Source organism: Dipodomys ordii, unplaced genomic scaffold (genome assembly GCF_000151885.1).
Source record: "Dipodomys ordii isolate 6190 unplaced genomic scaffold, Dord_2.0 Scaffold113, whole genome shotgun sequence".
In the NCBI taxonomy this organism is placed as follows: domain Eukaryota; kingdom Metazoa; phylum Chordata; class Mammalia; order Rodentia; family Heteromyidae; genus Dipodomys; species Dipodomys ordii.
The window spans coordinates 4472943-4487515 of NW_012267329.1; the positions used below are offsets into that span (position 1 = coordinate 4472943).

Consider the following 14573-nt stretch of genomic DNA (forward strand, 5'->3'; position numbering starts at 1 on the left):
CCAGTGACAGTGAACTGCACAGGCATCCCTTCTACCTGTTCCCAGCCCCAGCCCCGGCCCTGCTGTAAGCATGTACCCACTCCACCCCAGCTGCACAGAAAGCAGATCTGCTGCCTTTCTTAATAGAAGAAGGCTGAGGGTATACATAGATGAGAACTTGAACTCTGGAGTCAGAGGTCCTGGATTCTAATCTTTGCCCTGCAGACCTGTTCCCAGGCCTCTATGTTCTTACCTGTGGAATGGGGCCTCCATATGAAGTTTCAAAGATAACTTAGTGGCTTGACTGCTGAGTAAATGAGGAGTTTTTTGAAGAGGTATATAGAATTCTGAATCAGAGTCTTCAGGGCTTTGTTTTTCGGCAGTACTGGGGTTTAAACTTGGCCTTTGTGCTCGCTAGGTAAGTACTCTATCAGTTACACCAGGACTCTAGTCCTTTTTGCCTTGGCTTGTGTTTAGGTAAGTCCTCTGCTTTTGTCTGCACCAGCCTTGCGCCACACTCCTATGCAACCTATGAGCTGAGATGGGTATCATACTTTTTTGTCTGGTATGGCCTCAAACTTTGATCCTCCTATCAGTACCTCCAAAGTAACTGGGATTATAGACATGCACCACCATATTTGGTCCTTTGCCTTCTTTTTGTACTCCTGCTTGAAGTCTATACTACAAAATACACAAGTCTTAGATGCTTCATTCAGTGAAGTTTTTTTATGTGTAAATACCCATTTAAACATTTTTCCAACGCTTTCAGACCTTCTAATACTTTAGCTGACTTCCATGCTTCCTGTGAATGGCTAATGCAGCTCCCTTCCTACTGGAGACCAGTATGCTCACGTCATGTTGTTCTTACCTGTCAGGAAGCTACTTGTAAGTGGCACTGATAGACTTTACCTTTTGCCTCTGGCTTTTTTCATCCAGGATTATGCTGCCTGCTTCTGTCAGGTAGTATGTAGCAGTGACTCATTCTTTTTCATTACTGCATACTCTTCCATTACATAAATATACCATAATTCATGATCTGTTTTGCTGTTAATGGACAATTATATTACCTTTATGTTGGAGCTGCGGTAAAGAAGACTTCTGTGAATATTCTAGTGTGTCTGTGTTGGTGACTATAAACTCTCATTCCTGTTTTCTAATTAAGGTTTCTTAGCTGATGGATCTACATAATTGTTTCAAGCATTGTTATAAGTCCTTTGTGTTTATTATCAGAGTTAATCCTCGGGATAAGCCTTTCAAATAGGTGAGTTAATAAAGGCAGAACTGTTGGTAACAGAACCAGAATTCAAGCTGAGGCCGTATATCCACAAGTGTAACAGCCACCAGCCTCTTTGCTCAGATTCCCTAGAGAGGAAGTCAAAAGTGCCAGTCCCTCCACTGAGCTGACTACCAGCCCATGTGCCTAGTCCAGACTCCCAATCTTCCTCTCTCTGCCCCAATGGGTAGCTCCTACTCTTTCTCTCACCTGACCTAGTGAACAGCCTCCTGTGAATGAGGATGGAGCTGCAGAAGGGGCGGTAATGAGTGCGTGCCAGGTGACTGTGGCCACGCGTTCCGATAGTTGCCCGCGTTGGCTTTTGATTCCACATGAGCAAGACATGCTATTAGTTCAAGCCTGGCCTGCCGCGCGGCCAGGCCCTGGGAGAGGAGTGCAGTGAGACGAGAAATTGCAGAGATAAAACTGGAGGGAAATGGAGGCCTTCTCACAAGGCTGGATGTGTCCGTATGTTATGAGGTGGCTTCTGAGGAAACGAGATTTAGAAAGGTTCTGCGGAATTAGATTACACTTTCAAATTTCCTTATTAAAAGGGATTGATGGGCCCCCAGTCTGCAGGTCCAGGCAGGTGTGTGAGCCCTGGTTGATGAAGGACCTTGCAAGGTAGCAGAGACACAGACCTCTGAGGTCCACAACTCCGGACCCCAAAAGCTGAAGTCAGGGGATGGGGGAGAGAAGGGGGTTGTAGAACCAGACTCTGGATTTCTAATGCTCTGCATGAATCTACCTGGGTGAACCTAAGGGTTATATCTGTCAATTACCAGATCTTTTCCTGGTGTGTTTTGTTCTACGCAGAGCTTGATCTTGAGCTGTGCTCCATAGACTTTTAGAAAATAGTGATCATGTCTGTGATAACCCATACCTGGGCCTGGGCAGATATTTGCATGACCACAGCAAAAAGGTATTGCACATTCATGCACACACATACTTAGATATATGGGACAGATTTTCACGCAGCATGCTGAACACCTGCTATAGGCAAGCACCAAGGATAGAAGTGATGTTTGGAGAATAACACAAAGTCCCTCCATCTGTGTAATCACAGATGCCCAGCTAACTCCTTAGGTGTTCTATGCCCACATCTACACCTGTAGCAGTTCCTCATTCCTGCAAACCCCCCTGCTTTGGGTTGCTCAGCAATGCAGCCCTGTCATATAGCAGATGAGTCAAGTGCAAATCCAGAAATGGATTGCCAGTTCTGTCTCCTAACTCTTGCAGGTTAGGATCCTTGCTTGTGTTACAGAATCCCATTGTTCAGATGGGAATAATCATGGCATCTGCCTCATAGGGCAATGTGAAGAAAAGTCTTAGAGAAGCTGAGCCCTAGCCAAACCATGCCAGCTTTGAAGATGAAAGGGAGCTGAACTGTACTGGGCAGCTGTGTTGTGCTAAATGGCTTCTCTGGGCAGGGCCAACAAAGACATCTTCTCAGCCCAAGCCAGGAAGGCCTAGGCCCTGCTGTAGAACCAGAGTGAAGGCTCACTGAAGGACCTGCCTGTGTCCCCAAGCCGCTCTCTCCACAGCATCCAGGGACCTGTCCCTGAATTACCACAGTGGGGCTATCCACTGGATGGCCACTGGAACAGTCTGTCAGATAGATGGGGCCAACTTCCTCCAGCATTTGCTTGCTGGCCTTTGGGTACTACTGGGTTCTAACCAGTTGCCCATGTAACTTTAGTCAAAGTGGCACATTCAGTTTACTGTTCTTAAGGGACTGTTTTAAGGATCTGGGGCTATGACTGATCTGTGTGCTGAGTAGGTGACTGATCAGAGGATGTGTGCATGCATGTGTGTCTCTGTCTGAGTATGTGTATGCATGCTGGTGTCAGTGCTTAAACTGAAGGTCTTAAGCTCTTGCTCAGCTTTTTTCTTTTCTAGTCCTGGGGTTTGAACTCAGGGCCCTGTGTGCTATCCCTGAGCCCCTCTGTGCTCATAGCTAGCACCCTGCCACTTGGGCCACAGCACCACTTCCAACTTTTTTCTGAATAGTTTATTGGAGATAAGAGTCTCATGGACTTTTCTGCCCTTGGCTGGCTTTGAACCACGATCCTCAGGTCTCAGCCTCCTAAGTAGTCTTGCTCAGCTTTCTTGCTCAGAGCTGGTGCTCTACCACTTGCTTCCAGTCCAGCATTTTGCTGGTTAATTGGAGATAAGGGTCTCATAGACTTCTCTGCCTGGACTGGCATTGAAGGGCAAGCCTCAGATCTGTTTTCTGAGTAACTATGGTTATACTCATGAGTTTCTAGAATCCTGCTCAGAGCTAAGGTTGGTCCTAAGTACATCACATATATAAATGTTATAGCTCATGGTAGCTCTAAGTACTGTTTTATATTCATTAATGTTACAAAAAATAAAACTGAGACACAGGGTTAATTCAGTTCATAGAGGTAAGCCAGGTTTGGTGGCTCAAGCTTGTAATCCTAGCTACTTGGTTGGAAATCAGGGGATTGAGGTTCAAGGCCAGCCTTGGGGAACTCTGAAGATTCCATACCAACCAATGGTAGAGTATAGTGGCACATACTTGTCATCCTAAACTACTTGGAGAGGTACAAATAGGAGAGCTTCATGATCCTGTGTCAAACAACACTGAATGCAGAAAGGACTAACAGAGTGGCTCACATGGTAGAGCACCTGCCTATCAAACCTGAGGCACTGAGTTCAAACCTTAGTCCTACCACCAAAAATGAACATCATACAAATAAAACTACCTAACAAACCCAGATCCAGGAAGATTCCATAAAATGCCAGGCCTGTGAACTTCAAAAGTACCAATGTCTTCAGGCACAAAAAAAGGCTCAGGTATTCTTCCAGGTTTAAACTGAACACAAGGCACGACCGAGAATTTTCCATAAAAGATGTTATTGGGAGAATTGATGAAATCTAAACGAAGCCTTGTAGATTCGATACGAATATGACTTTCTTGGCTTTGCTTATTATAGTATGGTTGTATAGGGAAGATCCTTGTTTATAACGAAGTATTTATACACCCAGATCATCCCTGGTTATAGAGATTTCATGTCTGAAATAAACTCAAGACAGTGGTTGGGGGGGGGGAGTGGAAAGAGGAGGACAGACAAATAATGGTAAAGAGGAGGAGGAACAAGAATTCTTTCTACTCTTCTTGCAACTTTTCGACATTATGTCAAAAATAAAAAGTTAACCAATGGCTGGGCAGAGAAGCTGAGATGGGTATCGATGACCAGGGTCCGTTCTGTGGCCTAAGGTTTGTAATTCCTTGTCTCTCCACAGCCTAAGGAGAAAGAGAATGAATAGCCCCGTTTCTTAGATGCAAGTCAAAAGTCAGAGCCCTTAGCAATGGGCCCATGGTTGACTCTGATCTTCGGGGTACAGAGGGCAGAGACAAAACAAAGGCATTTCTTCCTCAAGGGCAGGCCCTGGGAAAGAAGCAAACAAGGCCCAGAGAGGGATGGACTAGGAGCCCTAGGATTTCAGGGCTCTACTGTGCCAAGCTGGGGTGCATCAGCTTGTGGCTTCTAGGTGCCGGAGTCATCTGTGCTGGTCACAGTGGTCTTCAGCAGGGGGCCATAGGCGTGGTTGGAATGCCTAGGAGCCAAGATAGGCATGGCCAGGGGGAATGGGAATGCTCTGAGCAGAAACCATGGAGACAGCGTTACCTGGGGGCTGTCAGGCTCTGTCCTCCGGGAAAGCGTGTGCCAGCAGACGGGCAGCCTGGCTTGGGCTAGGCACGCCGTGGAGGTCAATGTGGAGAGGGCTTCCCTCCAGGCTGAGGGGGAGGCAGGAGGGGTGTGATGACCTCTGGCAGTCCCTTCCCATCACTGGACTGCCTGGCTGTGCCCCAGATTACAGGACCAAGGGTGAGTGTCTGGCCACCAATGAGTCAGGCCTGGAGGCTTCTCCCACAGTCTGTCTGCTTCCCTCCAACATCCCACCCTGGTGGAGAGGGATTGTTGGGACTTTGGCTTGACTCCTTTCAAATGTTGATCTCCACTCCACCCTGAGATTTGGGGGGTGACACGGGTTTAGGGAACTCGTTCTTTAAACCAAGCTTAGTATGTATGCTGTGCCTGAGCATGTGCTGGGGGGGGGAGGTTGGTGTGTGGGTATATATGCCAGTACAAACAACTGCCATTGTAAAATAGGAGTGTTTTCATGGGTGAGTAGTAATTACTGGGTAATGCTTTAAAACCTTTCCTGAAGGAGTGCAAAGCTGTTTTTTTTTCTTTTCTGAAGTCAGGAGTACATTAAAAGGATTACCATGTAGATTTGATTTTTAGATAACACTAAAATGGATCCCAAATGGACTTCAGTAAAGGGATGCTATCTCCCTAATGGAAAGTGCATGGCCTGAGGCTGGGCTCCCAGAGCCAGGCAAGGGGGAGGGCCAGCAGGTCTGCAGGGGGCAGGCTGGGGAGGCCTGGCAGGGAGTTGAGGACCTGGGGCTCTCTGGGAAACATCTCCATCCATTTGGGGAGCACAAGGCTCCCAGAGAGTTTCATAGCTCCTTGGCCTTCCCAGGAGTGCTCTCAAGGCTCCTGGCCAAGGCCAGCAGAGGTGACACCAACTGGTGCTTTCTTAGATGGAAGGAAAGGGAGAAGGGAGCCTCCCTTTGCCATGCCCTCCCCCCCTCTGGAGCCCCTCCCCCGCCCCACTCTTGGCCTTTCAGGAAGAAACAGGGATAGTTTGCATTTTCCTTGCTACAGGTAGGAGAACTGAGGCCCAAAGAGGCCAGGGCAGTGGCCATGGGGTACACAGATCTGGGGGGCCAGGCTACAGGCATGCTGTAGGGCAAGCTTCACCCCCAACCTTAGCCTTTCCAGGCGGAGGATTCTTTTTGGTCTCTAGTCTTGCCTTGGCACTCCATTCCCTGATGGACAGTAACCGTGCAGCTTCTGTGCAGAGGTCAGGCATCAGAGTTATGCACTCCCACATGAGAAGCGTCCAGACCTTGTAGATAGCCTGCACATGGGGTGGAGAGAAAGCCAGGGAAAGCGTGTGTGATCACTCCTCATCCAGGTGCCAGGCCACACCAGTGATGGGATTCCGGCCTGTGGCCTGGCCCGCTGGCCTCAGCTAGGGGAGAGAATGTGAGAGACACTTCTACTTCTGGGGGTCTCCACTGTCTCTCCCCTTTCATCTTGAGGTCTAACTTATTGGGCTAGGGGTCACCCCTGTGTATTCTTGTTTTTGCAGCTCTCCTCCCCACTTCTCCCTGCCAGGAATCACACAAGCAGAGGCCTGGTAAGGGCCTGAGAGATGCATCAGTATTTTAAATGCATAGCTCTGTGGCTGGTGCTCATTCGCCGTCCCCCTTCCCCACCCCCAGGCCCTGGGAAATGATGGTCCTACTCTTGGAGCTCCAGGCTGCCCTCAGGTTTAGATTCTTTTTTTTTCTCCCTCAATTGGGTTTACTTGGTTTTTTAAAAAAAATTATTATTAGCATACATTAGTTAGACAGTGGGGGATTTCACTGTGATTTTTCCACGGGTGTATATAATGTATTCCCAAATTCAGCTATTTTAGAACTTCTCTCCTAGTTTCTTTGTCCCTGGTTCCTCTCTGTAGGCCAGGTCTTGGAAGCTGCCTCCCCAAGACCCCAGCTCTCAGCGGACCGGCTTCACGGGCTCCTTGAGAGCACTGTGACCAGGCCAGCCCTGTTAGATGAGATACAAGCAGGCCAGAGGACAGCATCATTCTGAGCTCCATCCCTCTCTCAGACCAATTAGCCTTTAGAGCTGCATTAAGGAAATTAGGCAGCAAACTTCCCAGCTAACAGACTGGGGCCCTCAGGGACTGGAGGAGGGAGAGAGGGGAGGGAACTAGATGACCTCCTCACACTGCAGCCTGCAGTACATCCCTGCCTTGTCCCCTTCGGTTCTGGGCATTGCAAGCCTGGCCCCCTTTCAGAAGGATGCCCTGGTCCTGGGGATACCCTCTTTCTCCAGCAGAAGTCTGATGGGGAAAGCTGGGCTGAGACAGCACAGGAAAGGGGAAGAAGTCCCAAAGCCACTTGATTGGTGATATATACTAATCTAGTTGACCATCTGGGCCTCAGTTTCCCTATCTATAGAACTGGGGAGATGCCTCAGTTTTCCTATCTGTAGAACTGGGGGGGATTGACCTAACATCTATACATCCTGAGACTGAGACCCCTTGGCTGCTGATTTTCCCCTGAAGCTTGAAGAATGTCACCCTGGGGTGGGAAGAGGAGAGAGAGAGAGAGAGAGAGAGAGAGAGAGAGAGCCCAGCAGCGCAGCCACTAAGTGGGGACAGAATGGGGGGTCAGGGGATCGAAGCTTCACTACAGCTCTGGAAAGCTTTTGGAGAAGCTGGGGATGGTGGTTAGATGCCAGGAAAACTGGAGAGAGCTGCTTGAGGAAGGAATCTCCCCCGACCCATGCTTTTACGAGGGGTTGCTTGTGAAGCAGAGGTTTGGCTTCTGAGACCACCTGTGGCTCCTTCCCAATTCCACCTTCAACTCAGTGAATCATCACAGCTCCCTGTGGATGCCCAGGCTCCGAGACAACATCTGTCCCCATGTTCTCCCCAGCTGCCCTTCCAGATGGCCCTAAGCTAGGGTGCCCGTGCCTGCCTGGCATCCTGGGGAAGAGGGTGCTCACCTGCCAGGAGCCCCCTGCTTATGTTGAGAGCCCCACCTTTTGTGCTTGGTTCTTTCTTGGATTTTCGAAAGCTCCCAAATGCCAGTAGCTCAGAGATTCTTATCCTGACTGGATGAACCAGAGCCTCTTAGTCCAGGGCAGTTGAAGTTGGACTCTGACTGAGGGGAATATGAAACAAGTCCACCCAGCTGCCTCTTTTAACAGGTGTCTGGAGCCTTCCAGCCAAGTACCAGTCAGGGTTGGCTGTAGCTTCCCAGATCAGAGGAGACCACGGTGTGTCCATCGATGACGCTAGGAGCTCTAGAGCCTCCTGCTTCCTCCGAGGAGTCTCCCAGGAGCCCCGCACTTCCTTCCTCACGTCTGCTGTTCTGCAGGCAAGAGGCTCTGCGGGACTAGGCTGAGTTTGTCCAGTACTCATTGCTCACTGTGAAAAGTTGGCAAGAATCTGCGAGTTCTAGTGGACCTCATCCACAGAATGCTGGCTGTGTCGGTAGGACTTTGAAACTCACTCTGTCAGATGGCACAGGGGACAGAGGTACTGTGCTGCTAGGCTGGTCCTGTGCCCTAGAACAGAGTGGATTCAGGGCTCCTAGGGAGGAATCTCCCCAGAATTAGGGACAAGCCATATCATGCATCCCCAGGAGAGGATGGGGATCCCCGGTCAGAGGAGGAGGGTCCTTGGGAGAGAGTAGACAATCATGGCTCCTGGGAGCCCTGAAACTAGAAGCAGTAGAGAAAAGTAGCAAACTCCCCATTCCCAGAACAGGGGTGTAGCCCAAGGCCCAGAGCTCCAGGCTAGTCCCATATCCATCTGTCTGTCTGTCCATCCACAGGTGTGCCGATGCTCTCCGTCCAGCCCAAAGGGAAGCAGAAGGGCTGTGCGGGCTGTAACCGCAAGATCAAGGACCGTTACCTGCTGAAGGCACTGGACAAGTATTGGCATGAGGACTGTCTGAAGTGCGCCTGCTGTGACTGCCGCCTGGGTGAGGTGGGCTCCACCCTCTACACCAAGGCCAACCTCATCCTGTGCCGGCGTGACTACCTAAGGTGGGTCCCCACCGCCAGCCTCGAAGCCCAGGCCTGCTCACCATCTCGGTTGTCCCCAGCAGCGTCTGTGCAGGCCCTTGAGACTCCGCCCTGGCTCTGCACCCTGCATGCATGGTCCACATGGCCCTCCTTCACCATCTCACCCTGGTCCCCGGTGCCCTCGATGCCCCAGGAGCCACCGCAGGGCAGGCCCGTGTCTTTAACTCCTTGGACTCAGGGAGCATCATGCCAGGCAGGCATTTGGTAGCTCTTGGGCACCAGCCTGGCTTCAGCTTTTTCCAGGGAGTTCGAATCCAGCTCTTTCCTGCATACTGGGAGGGGGACACCTCCGAGGGCCTTGGAGGAACAAGTGGAGAGGTTCAGACCTGCCCGCCCCTTCCTGCCCACTTTTCTCCCAGATCCCCCAATTCCTTCCCTTTTTGGGCAGTCAAGGTTGAGGCTCCCACTTGCCTTGGGAGCTTGGCAGGGAGCCATTGCTGAGGACAAGGAGCACAGATGCTTTAGACTTGGGTTTGAACTAGCTCTGTCTTTGGCTCTCATCTCTCAGGCTTGCTTTACTCCCTTGTAAAGTGGTAAAAAAAAAAAAAAAAAAGAATCACCCTTCCGTGCTTTGCATTCCTCAGAGTTCTGACACACCTGCCCCACCCCCCCAACAACGTGGCTCCCATCCCCTGGGGCTGCCCCCCCCACATTAACCCTCCCTGAGGCCATTTATGACACCAGCAAGGCTGGAAGGAGGCCGCAAAGCAGGGGCCTTGGCTGAGACCCAGCGCCTGCATTTGGCTCTGTCTGCGGCAGGCTGCAGGATTGTGGTTGGGCCTTGTGGGGAGAGAAGGCCCATCTCATTAATTAACAGGTCAGGGCCAGGCCTTGTGGGGCTCCCCCCTCTGCTCAAGTCAGGGCAAGGTGGGAGGGGGCAGGGTTATCAGTGGAAGCCCCCCAACTTTCCTGAAGAGCTTGAGCTTTATCTTTCTGCCCCTTTTTTGTTGTTGTTTTTTTTCCTTTTAGCTTCCGCCCTTTGCAGGTGTTTTAAGTGATACAATAAAACAGGATCTGGGGCTCCGCTCAGTGTGAGAGTGGAGGAGAGAGGCTAGGAGGAGGGATTAGCAATGCTCCTGGGAACTCACCTGTGCAGGGCCTGACAAAGATTTAAAGTATCTACCCAGGCACCTGAACCTGCCAAGCGAGGGAGAGATGTCAGGCCATCTGATAACCCACAGGGTCTCTGGAAGGACGACCACAGTGATCATGACATTCTGGGGCCTGTTAGCTACTAGAGGCTGGAAAGAGTTGTTTTGGTTTTTTGTTTTGCTTTTCACAGTACACTCAGAGGAGAGGACAAACTTTGGAGGCCAGGTTAGGCCAGTGGACCAGTTTGGAGGTGTGGCTGTTCAGAATGCTCCCCTCTGTAGCAGATGCTGGGATCTAGCCTTTGTCTGCCTTTATCTGAGCCACCAGGCAGCTCAAGCTGATGAATAATGGAGCCAAGCTCATCTGCAGGGCGCCTGAGCCTGAGCTGGACAAATCAGGGATTAGAGGGGCCTTCCACCTGCCTCCCAGCCCTCGTGCCTTACTAGGAGCTTGCTTGGTCCGGGTGCAGAAGAGAAACAAGGCCGGGCATAGATGGCTGAGACCACTGGAACACCCATCCAAGGACTGGCCATTCTGGCCATTTCCTAGAGCTGTGCAGCCAGCCCCGCAGACGCTGGAGGAGAGAGGCCCACCTAAAAGAGACAGTTGTGTCAGGTGCCTTTGGAACTTATTAAGCATCAGTTCTGCTTAAGAAGTATCTTCAGACAGGACTGTCCCCATTTTATAGAAAAGGGGTTTAATAAAAGGCCAAAGGGGAGTTAACAAAGCACTGTGGATGTCGAGAGGCTTCGTGGTGTGTGGTGATATAGAACCCCACCCGTCCTCCATTCTGGAGGAGCAGGCTGAATCCTTGACACAGCTCACCTCCTGTGACTCATTCTTCTTAACTTAAAAATTGGGATCAAATGGAAGTGATCGTTGTAAATGGTAAGAACAGCACCTGACCCCACAGGAACCTTGCCCAGTGGTTTTCCAAATACATTGTGACTAAAAGTTTACAACAGTCTTCACAGCTCTATGCAGGGTGTATTATTTTGGTCTCTGTGTCTGACAATTGAGTTAAATAGGGCTCAGAGAGGCTCAGAATGACTCAGTGATTGCCTGAGGACACACAGCCTATGATGAGCAGTCAGCCTCTAAAATGTAGGCTTGTTTATGTGTGGAGCCCTTGCTCAGACCTCAGCCAGTGATCGGGTGGCTGCATATGCTTATGAGACCCCAGTAGGAACCTGGAAGATGTTGGGATAAGCAATGTTAATTGACCCCTTTTCCCCTACCCAATCTCCTAAAGAATCTGGGAATGAATTTTCCTGAAGCCTGGTATCTTGGCAGGAGCTCGCTGATGACTATTAGTCCTTTTACCTTTTGGCCCAGGCCTTCCTGACATGCTCACAGGGCTGGGGATTAGCAAGGCCTGAGAGGAGGCAGCTCCCTGGCAGGCCCTGAGCCCTCTGTGTTCTCCCCTGGCAGGCTCTTCGGCACCACAGGGAACTGTGCAGCCTGTAGCAAGCTGATCCCAGCATTTGAGATGGTGATGCGGGCCCGAGACAATGTATACCACCTCGACTGCTTTGCCTGTCAGCTCTGCAACCAGAGGTGAGTACAGACCCAGGGGCGCCCCAGTGCCTTTCCACAGACTGCAGCCTGAGGCCTGCTGCCTGGGCCGGGAATCCTGTAGAGGCATGGGTGCAAAAGTGCAGTCTATGTGTGAACATAGCTAAGTGTGCACATTGTGAACATGTGTGTGCATATGCTTATTTGTGTGGCACTTTGCTGTGCCATGCATGAGTTTTCTGTGTGTCTCTACCAGTGGGTACACATGCATGAAATCAATGTGCACATGTGCATGGGGTTTTCAACTGTCCATGAGCAAAGGTGTGTATACTGGGTGTTACAGGGTATGCATGTGAATATATGTTTTAAATATGCCTGTCCAAGGGGTGATGTATGTGGGCCCTCTATCCCTCTATCTAGTGAGAAAAGGTTCCTAAACCCACAGGGTGAGATTTCTTTAGGGAATATCACACACTCCTGATGCCATTTCTGTGAATCTGGTGCCAGTGCAGCTTCTTCTGAGATCTTTCGGGCCCTACTCAGTGTCCCAGTTCTATGGGAGACCCAGGGGGTTTAAGGAGCCAGTCTTTCACCCCAGCTAGGGCCTGTCATCACCGAGAACACAGGGACTTTTCCTCAGGAGTCCCCACATCAGGTATGAACCTATACAGACGTCTCCAAGGGGTGAGGGCCCGAGGGACCAACCTGCAAGAACTCCAATTTGGTTGTGCACTCCTGTCAGACCCACTATGGGGAGGGCTCGGTGAAGTTACAGCGCCACCTGGTGGTTGAATTTGAATATGCTGACACTGAGCCAGTGACCTGCGGGGTTACGGAAGGTCTTTAGGGAACATTTTTAGAGGGAAGTATTGGAACACTCCCCCATCCAATACTTGTAGAAGTTTAGGAGGCCAAAACAAGGTCTTTCTTTGGTAGGAGAAGAAATGGGCCAGAGTCAGCTTCCAGGATGACGTTCTAGATTACGTACAGAGTCTGTATCCCCTTCACTCAGCCGTCCTCTGAAGTTAGGCTAGTGGGATGGAAGAATAACCAACCATTCTATTCTTCTTTGCTTTCTCATTCCTCATTCCCCATGCTCCATCTTTCGTCTCTTTCTCTCCCTCTGTGAGACGGGGGTAATTTCGTTTCCATTTTCACACCTCCCTAGCAGAGTTGATGGTAGGAGGCCTTGGGCCCTGCTTGACCGTCTGTCCTACCAAGCCAGTTTACGGGGCCTGGCTGAGGGTGACTTCCCAGGCTTGCCGTGCATTTTCACAACTCCTTCTGGAAGTTCAAGAGGCATATTTCTCTGTGCCACCATCTCCCCTGTGTCGCAGCTCCTTGGTCAGGCTGGGTCCTGCCACATACTGGGAAGCTCACCCCATCGCTTCTTTCTCTCACTTGGATTTTCTAGGTTTTGCGTGGGAGACAAATTCTTCCTGAAGAACAACATGATCTTGTGCCAGATGGACTATGAGGAGGGGCAGCTCAATGGCACCTTTGAATCCCAGGTTCAGTAACACCCCGTGCCTGGCCTCCAGGCCCAACCATCCGTCTCCCTGCCTGCCCACCCACCTGGCAGGCCAGCCAGTCACTCTGCCTGTGTGGGCTGGCCAGCTGCTGTCCTGCCAAGTTAGAACGTCTCCATCCTCGATGGGAGAGTGGCCCTTCCTCCACCGCCACCGCCTGTCTGTGTGTAACCCCTTCCTGGGGCCAGGCTGGGCCTGTACAGTCTGTCTTCTGTATATAAATGGGAACATTTATTTTATGAGAAATGTAATGCGATTTTATTACTGGCGTGGATTAAACTTATGAATGTTTCCGGGGATGTTGCTCTGCGTTGTTCACATGATTGACATAGACTTGGGGACCCCTCCCCCACCTCGGCCCCTCAATGGGAGAGCATGGAGCCATGGGTGGGACCTCCAGCAGATGCTGTTGCCCAGCAGACATGCCAGGTTGGCTTTAGAGAGAAGAAGCTGGAAGGAAAGGAACAATTCAGAGTCCCGGAACCATAAGTGAGGACTGGAGTATTGCCCCTTTTCCTGGGCAGAGCACACATCCTGGCTCTGAGCAGGTCTCTCAGAAGAGGGGGAAGATGAAGCCCCATCTCCCTGTGATCTATTCCCCTCACTGGGATTCCAGGCTGCCTACCCAGAGCTGCAGACCTTGCTCTGACCTTCTCCACACTGGGACTCACATCCTGAACCCCTCACCCTAGATGTGCCCTCCCCAAACCTCTTTGCTTTTAAAGTAACAGACAGTGTTAGTTGTCTGTGGGGCTGACCTGGGGCCCATCTTCCTGGGTTAAAAAAAAAAAAGGACAATCCAGTTTCCCTTCAACTCAGCCTATGCAGGTTGGAGATATCTAATCAGGCAGAGTCTGTCAGTAAACCTCTATCTATTCTATGCTGTAAATGGAGCTGATGGAGAGCAAACCAGACCTGAGGCTGAATTCCAGATGAGACATAGTCTTTGCCCTTGGCAAGTTGAGTTTGTCATGGACCTGGAAGGTAGAAGCCAGTCAGGGAGGAAGCCAAGAAAACAAAAGCACATCCTGTGAAGACAGAATGCTGTAGGGAGGACTAAGATAGGCCAGTTCCTTTCAGCAGACACAGACTGCTTACACAGTCAGGACAGACCAGTCCATGGACACACAGTCAGACAGACACATATGCCAGAAAGTAGGAGAAACAGATAGGCAAGCCAGCAGGCACTCAGCCCAAGCCAGAGACGGCCAGACCTCCAGTAGACTGACTCCAGCCCAGACAAGTTTGTATGGCCAGTGGCCCAGTCCATGAGAAGAGATGGCTAGGCCTAAGGATCTTAGGGGCAAGAGTTCTCCACTTTGGTGACACACCCATAGATGTGTGAGAGAAAAAAGGCAGAGAACCAGCCAGTCTGGCTACAGTGGCTGCTGTGGTTTACATGACTGTGGAGCAGGCCATGTGTGATGACATAGGATTAGGGACAAGTCTGAGTGCACAGAGAGAGACTTGAAGGGTGAC

The 14573-nt window shown here is 50.7% G+C and overlaps 1 protein-coding gene across 2 annotated transcripts in view; it reads left to right on the plus strand.

Annotated features, from left to right (window-relative positions):
• The window catches only part of Lmo1 (LIM domain only 1 (rhombotin 1)), a 35457-nt gene extending 22066 nt beyond the window's left edge, over positions 1-13391 (plus strand). For both annotated transcript variants that reach the window (XM_013028731.1, XM_013028732.1), the window contains exons 2-4: positions 8706-8919; positions 11482-11607; positions 12980-13391. In XM_013028731.1, the coding sequence (XP_012884185.1) occupies positions 8706-8919; positions 11482-11607; positions 12980-13085 (446 nt within the window). In that variant the 3' untranslated portion in view covers positions 13086-13391. The remainder of the gene's footprint in view (positions 1-8705; positions 8920-11481; positions 11608-12979) is intronic.
• The last annotated feature ends 1182 nt before the right edge of the window (positions 13392-14573 follow it).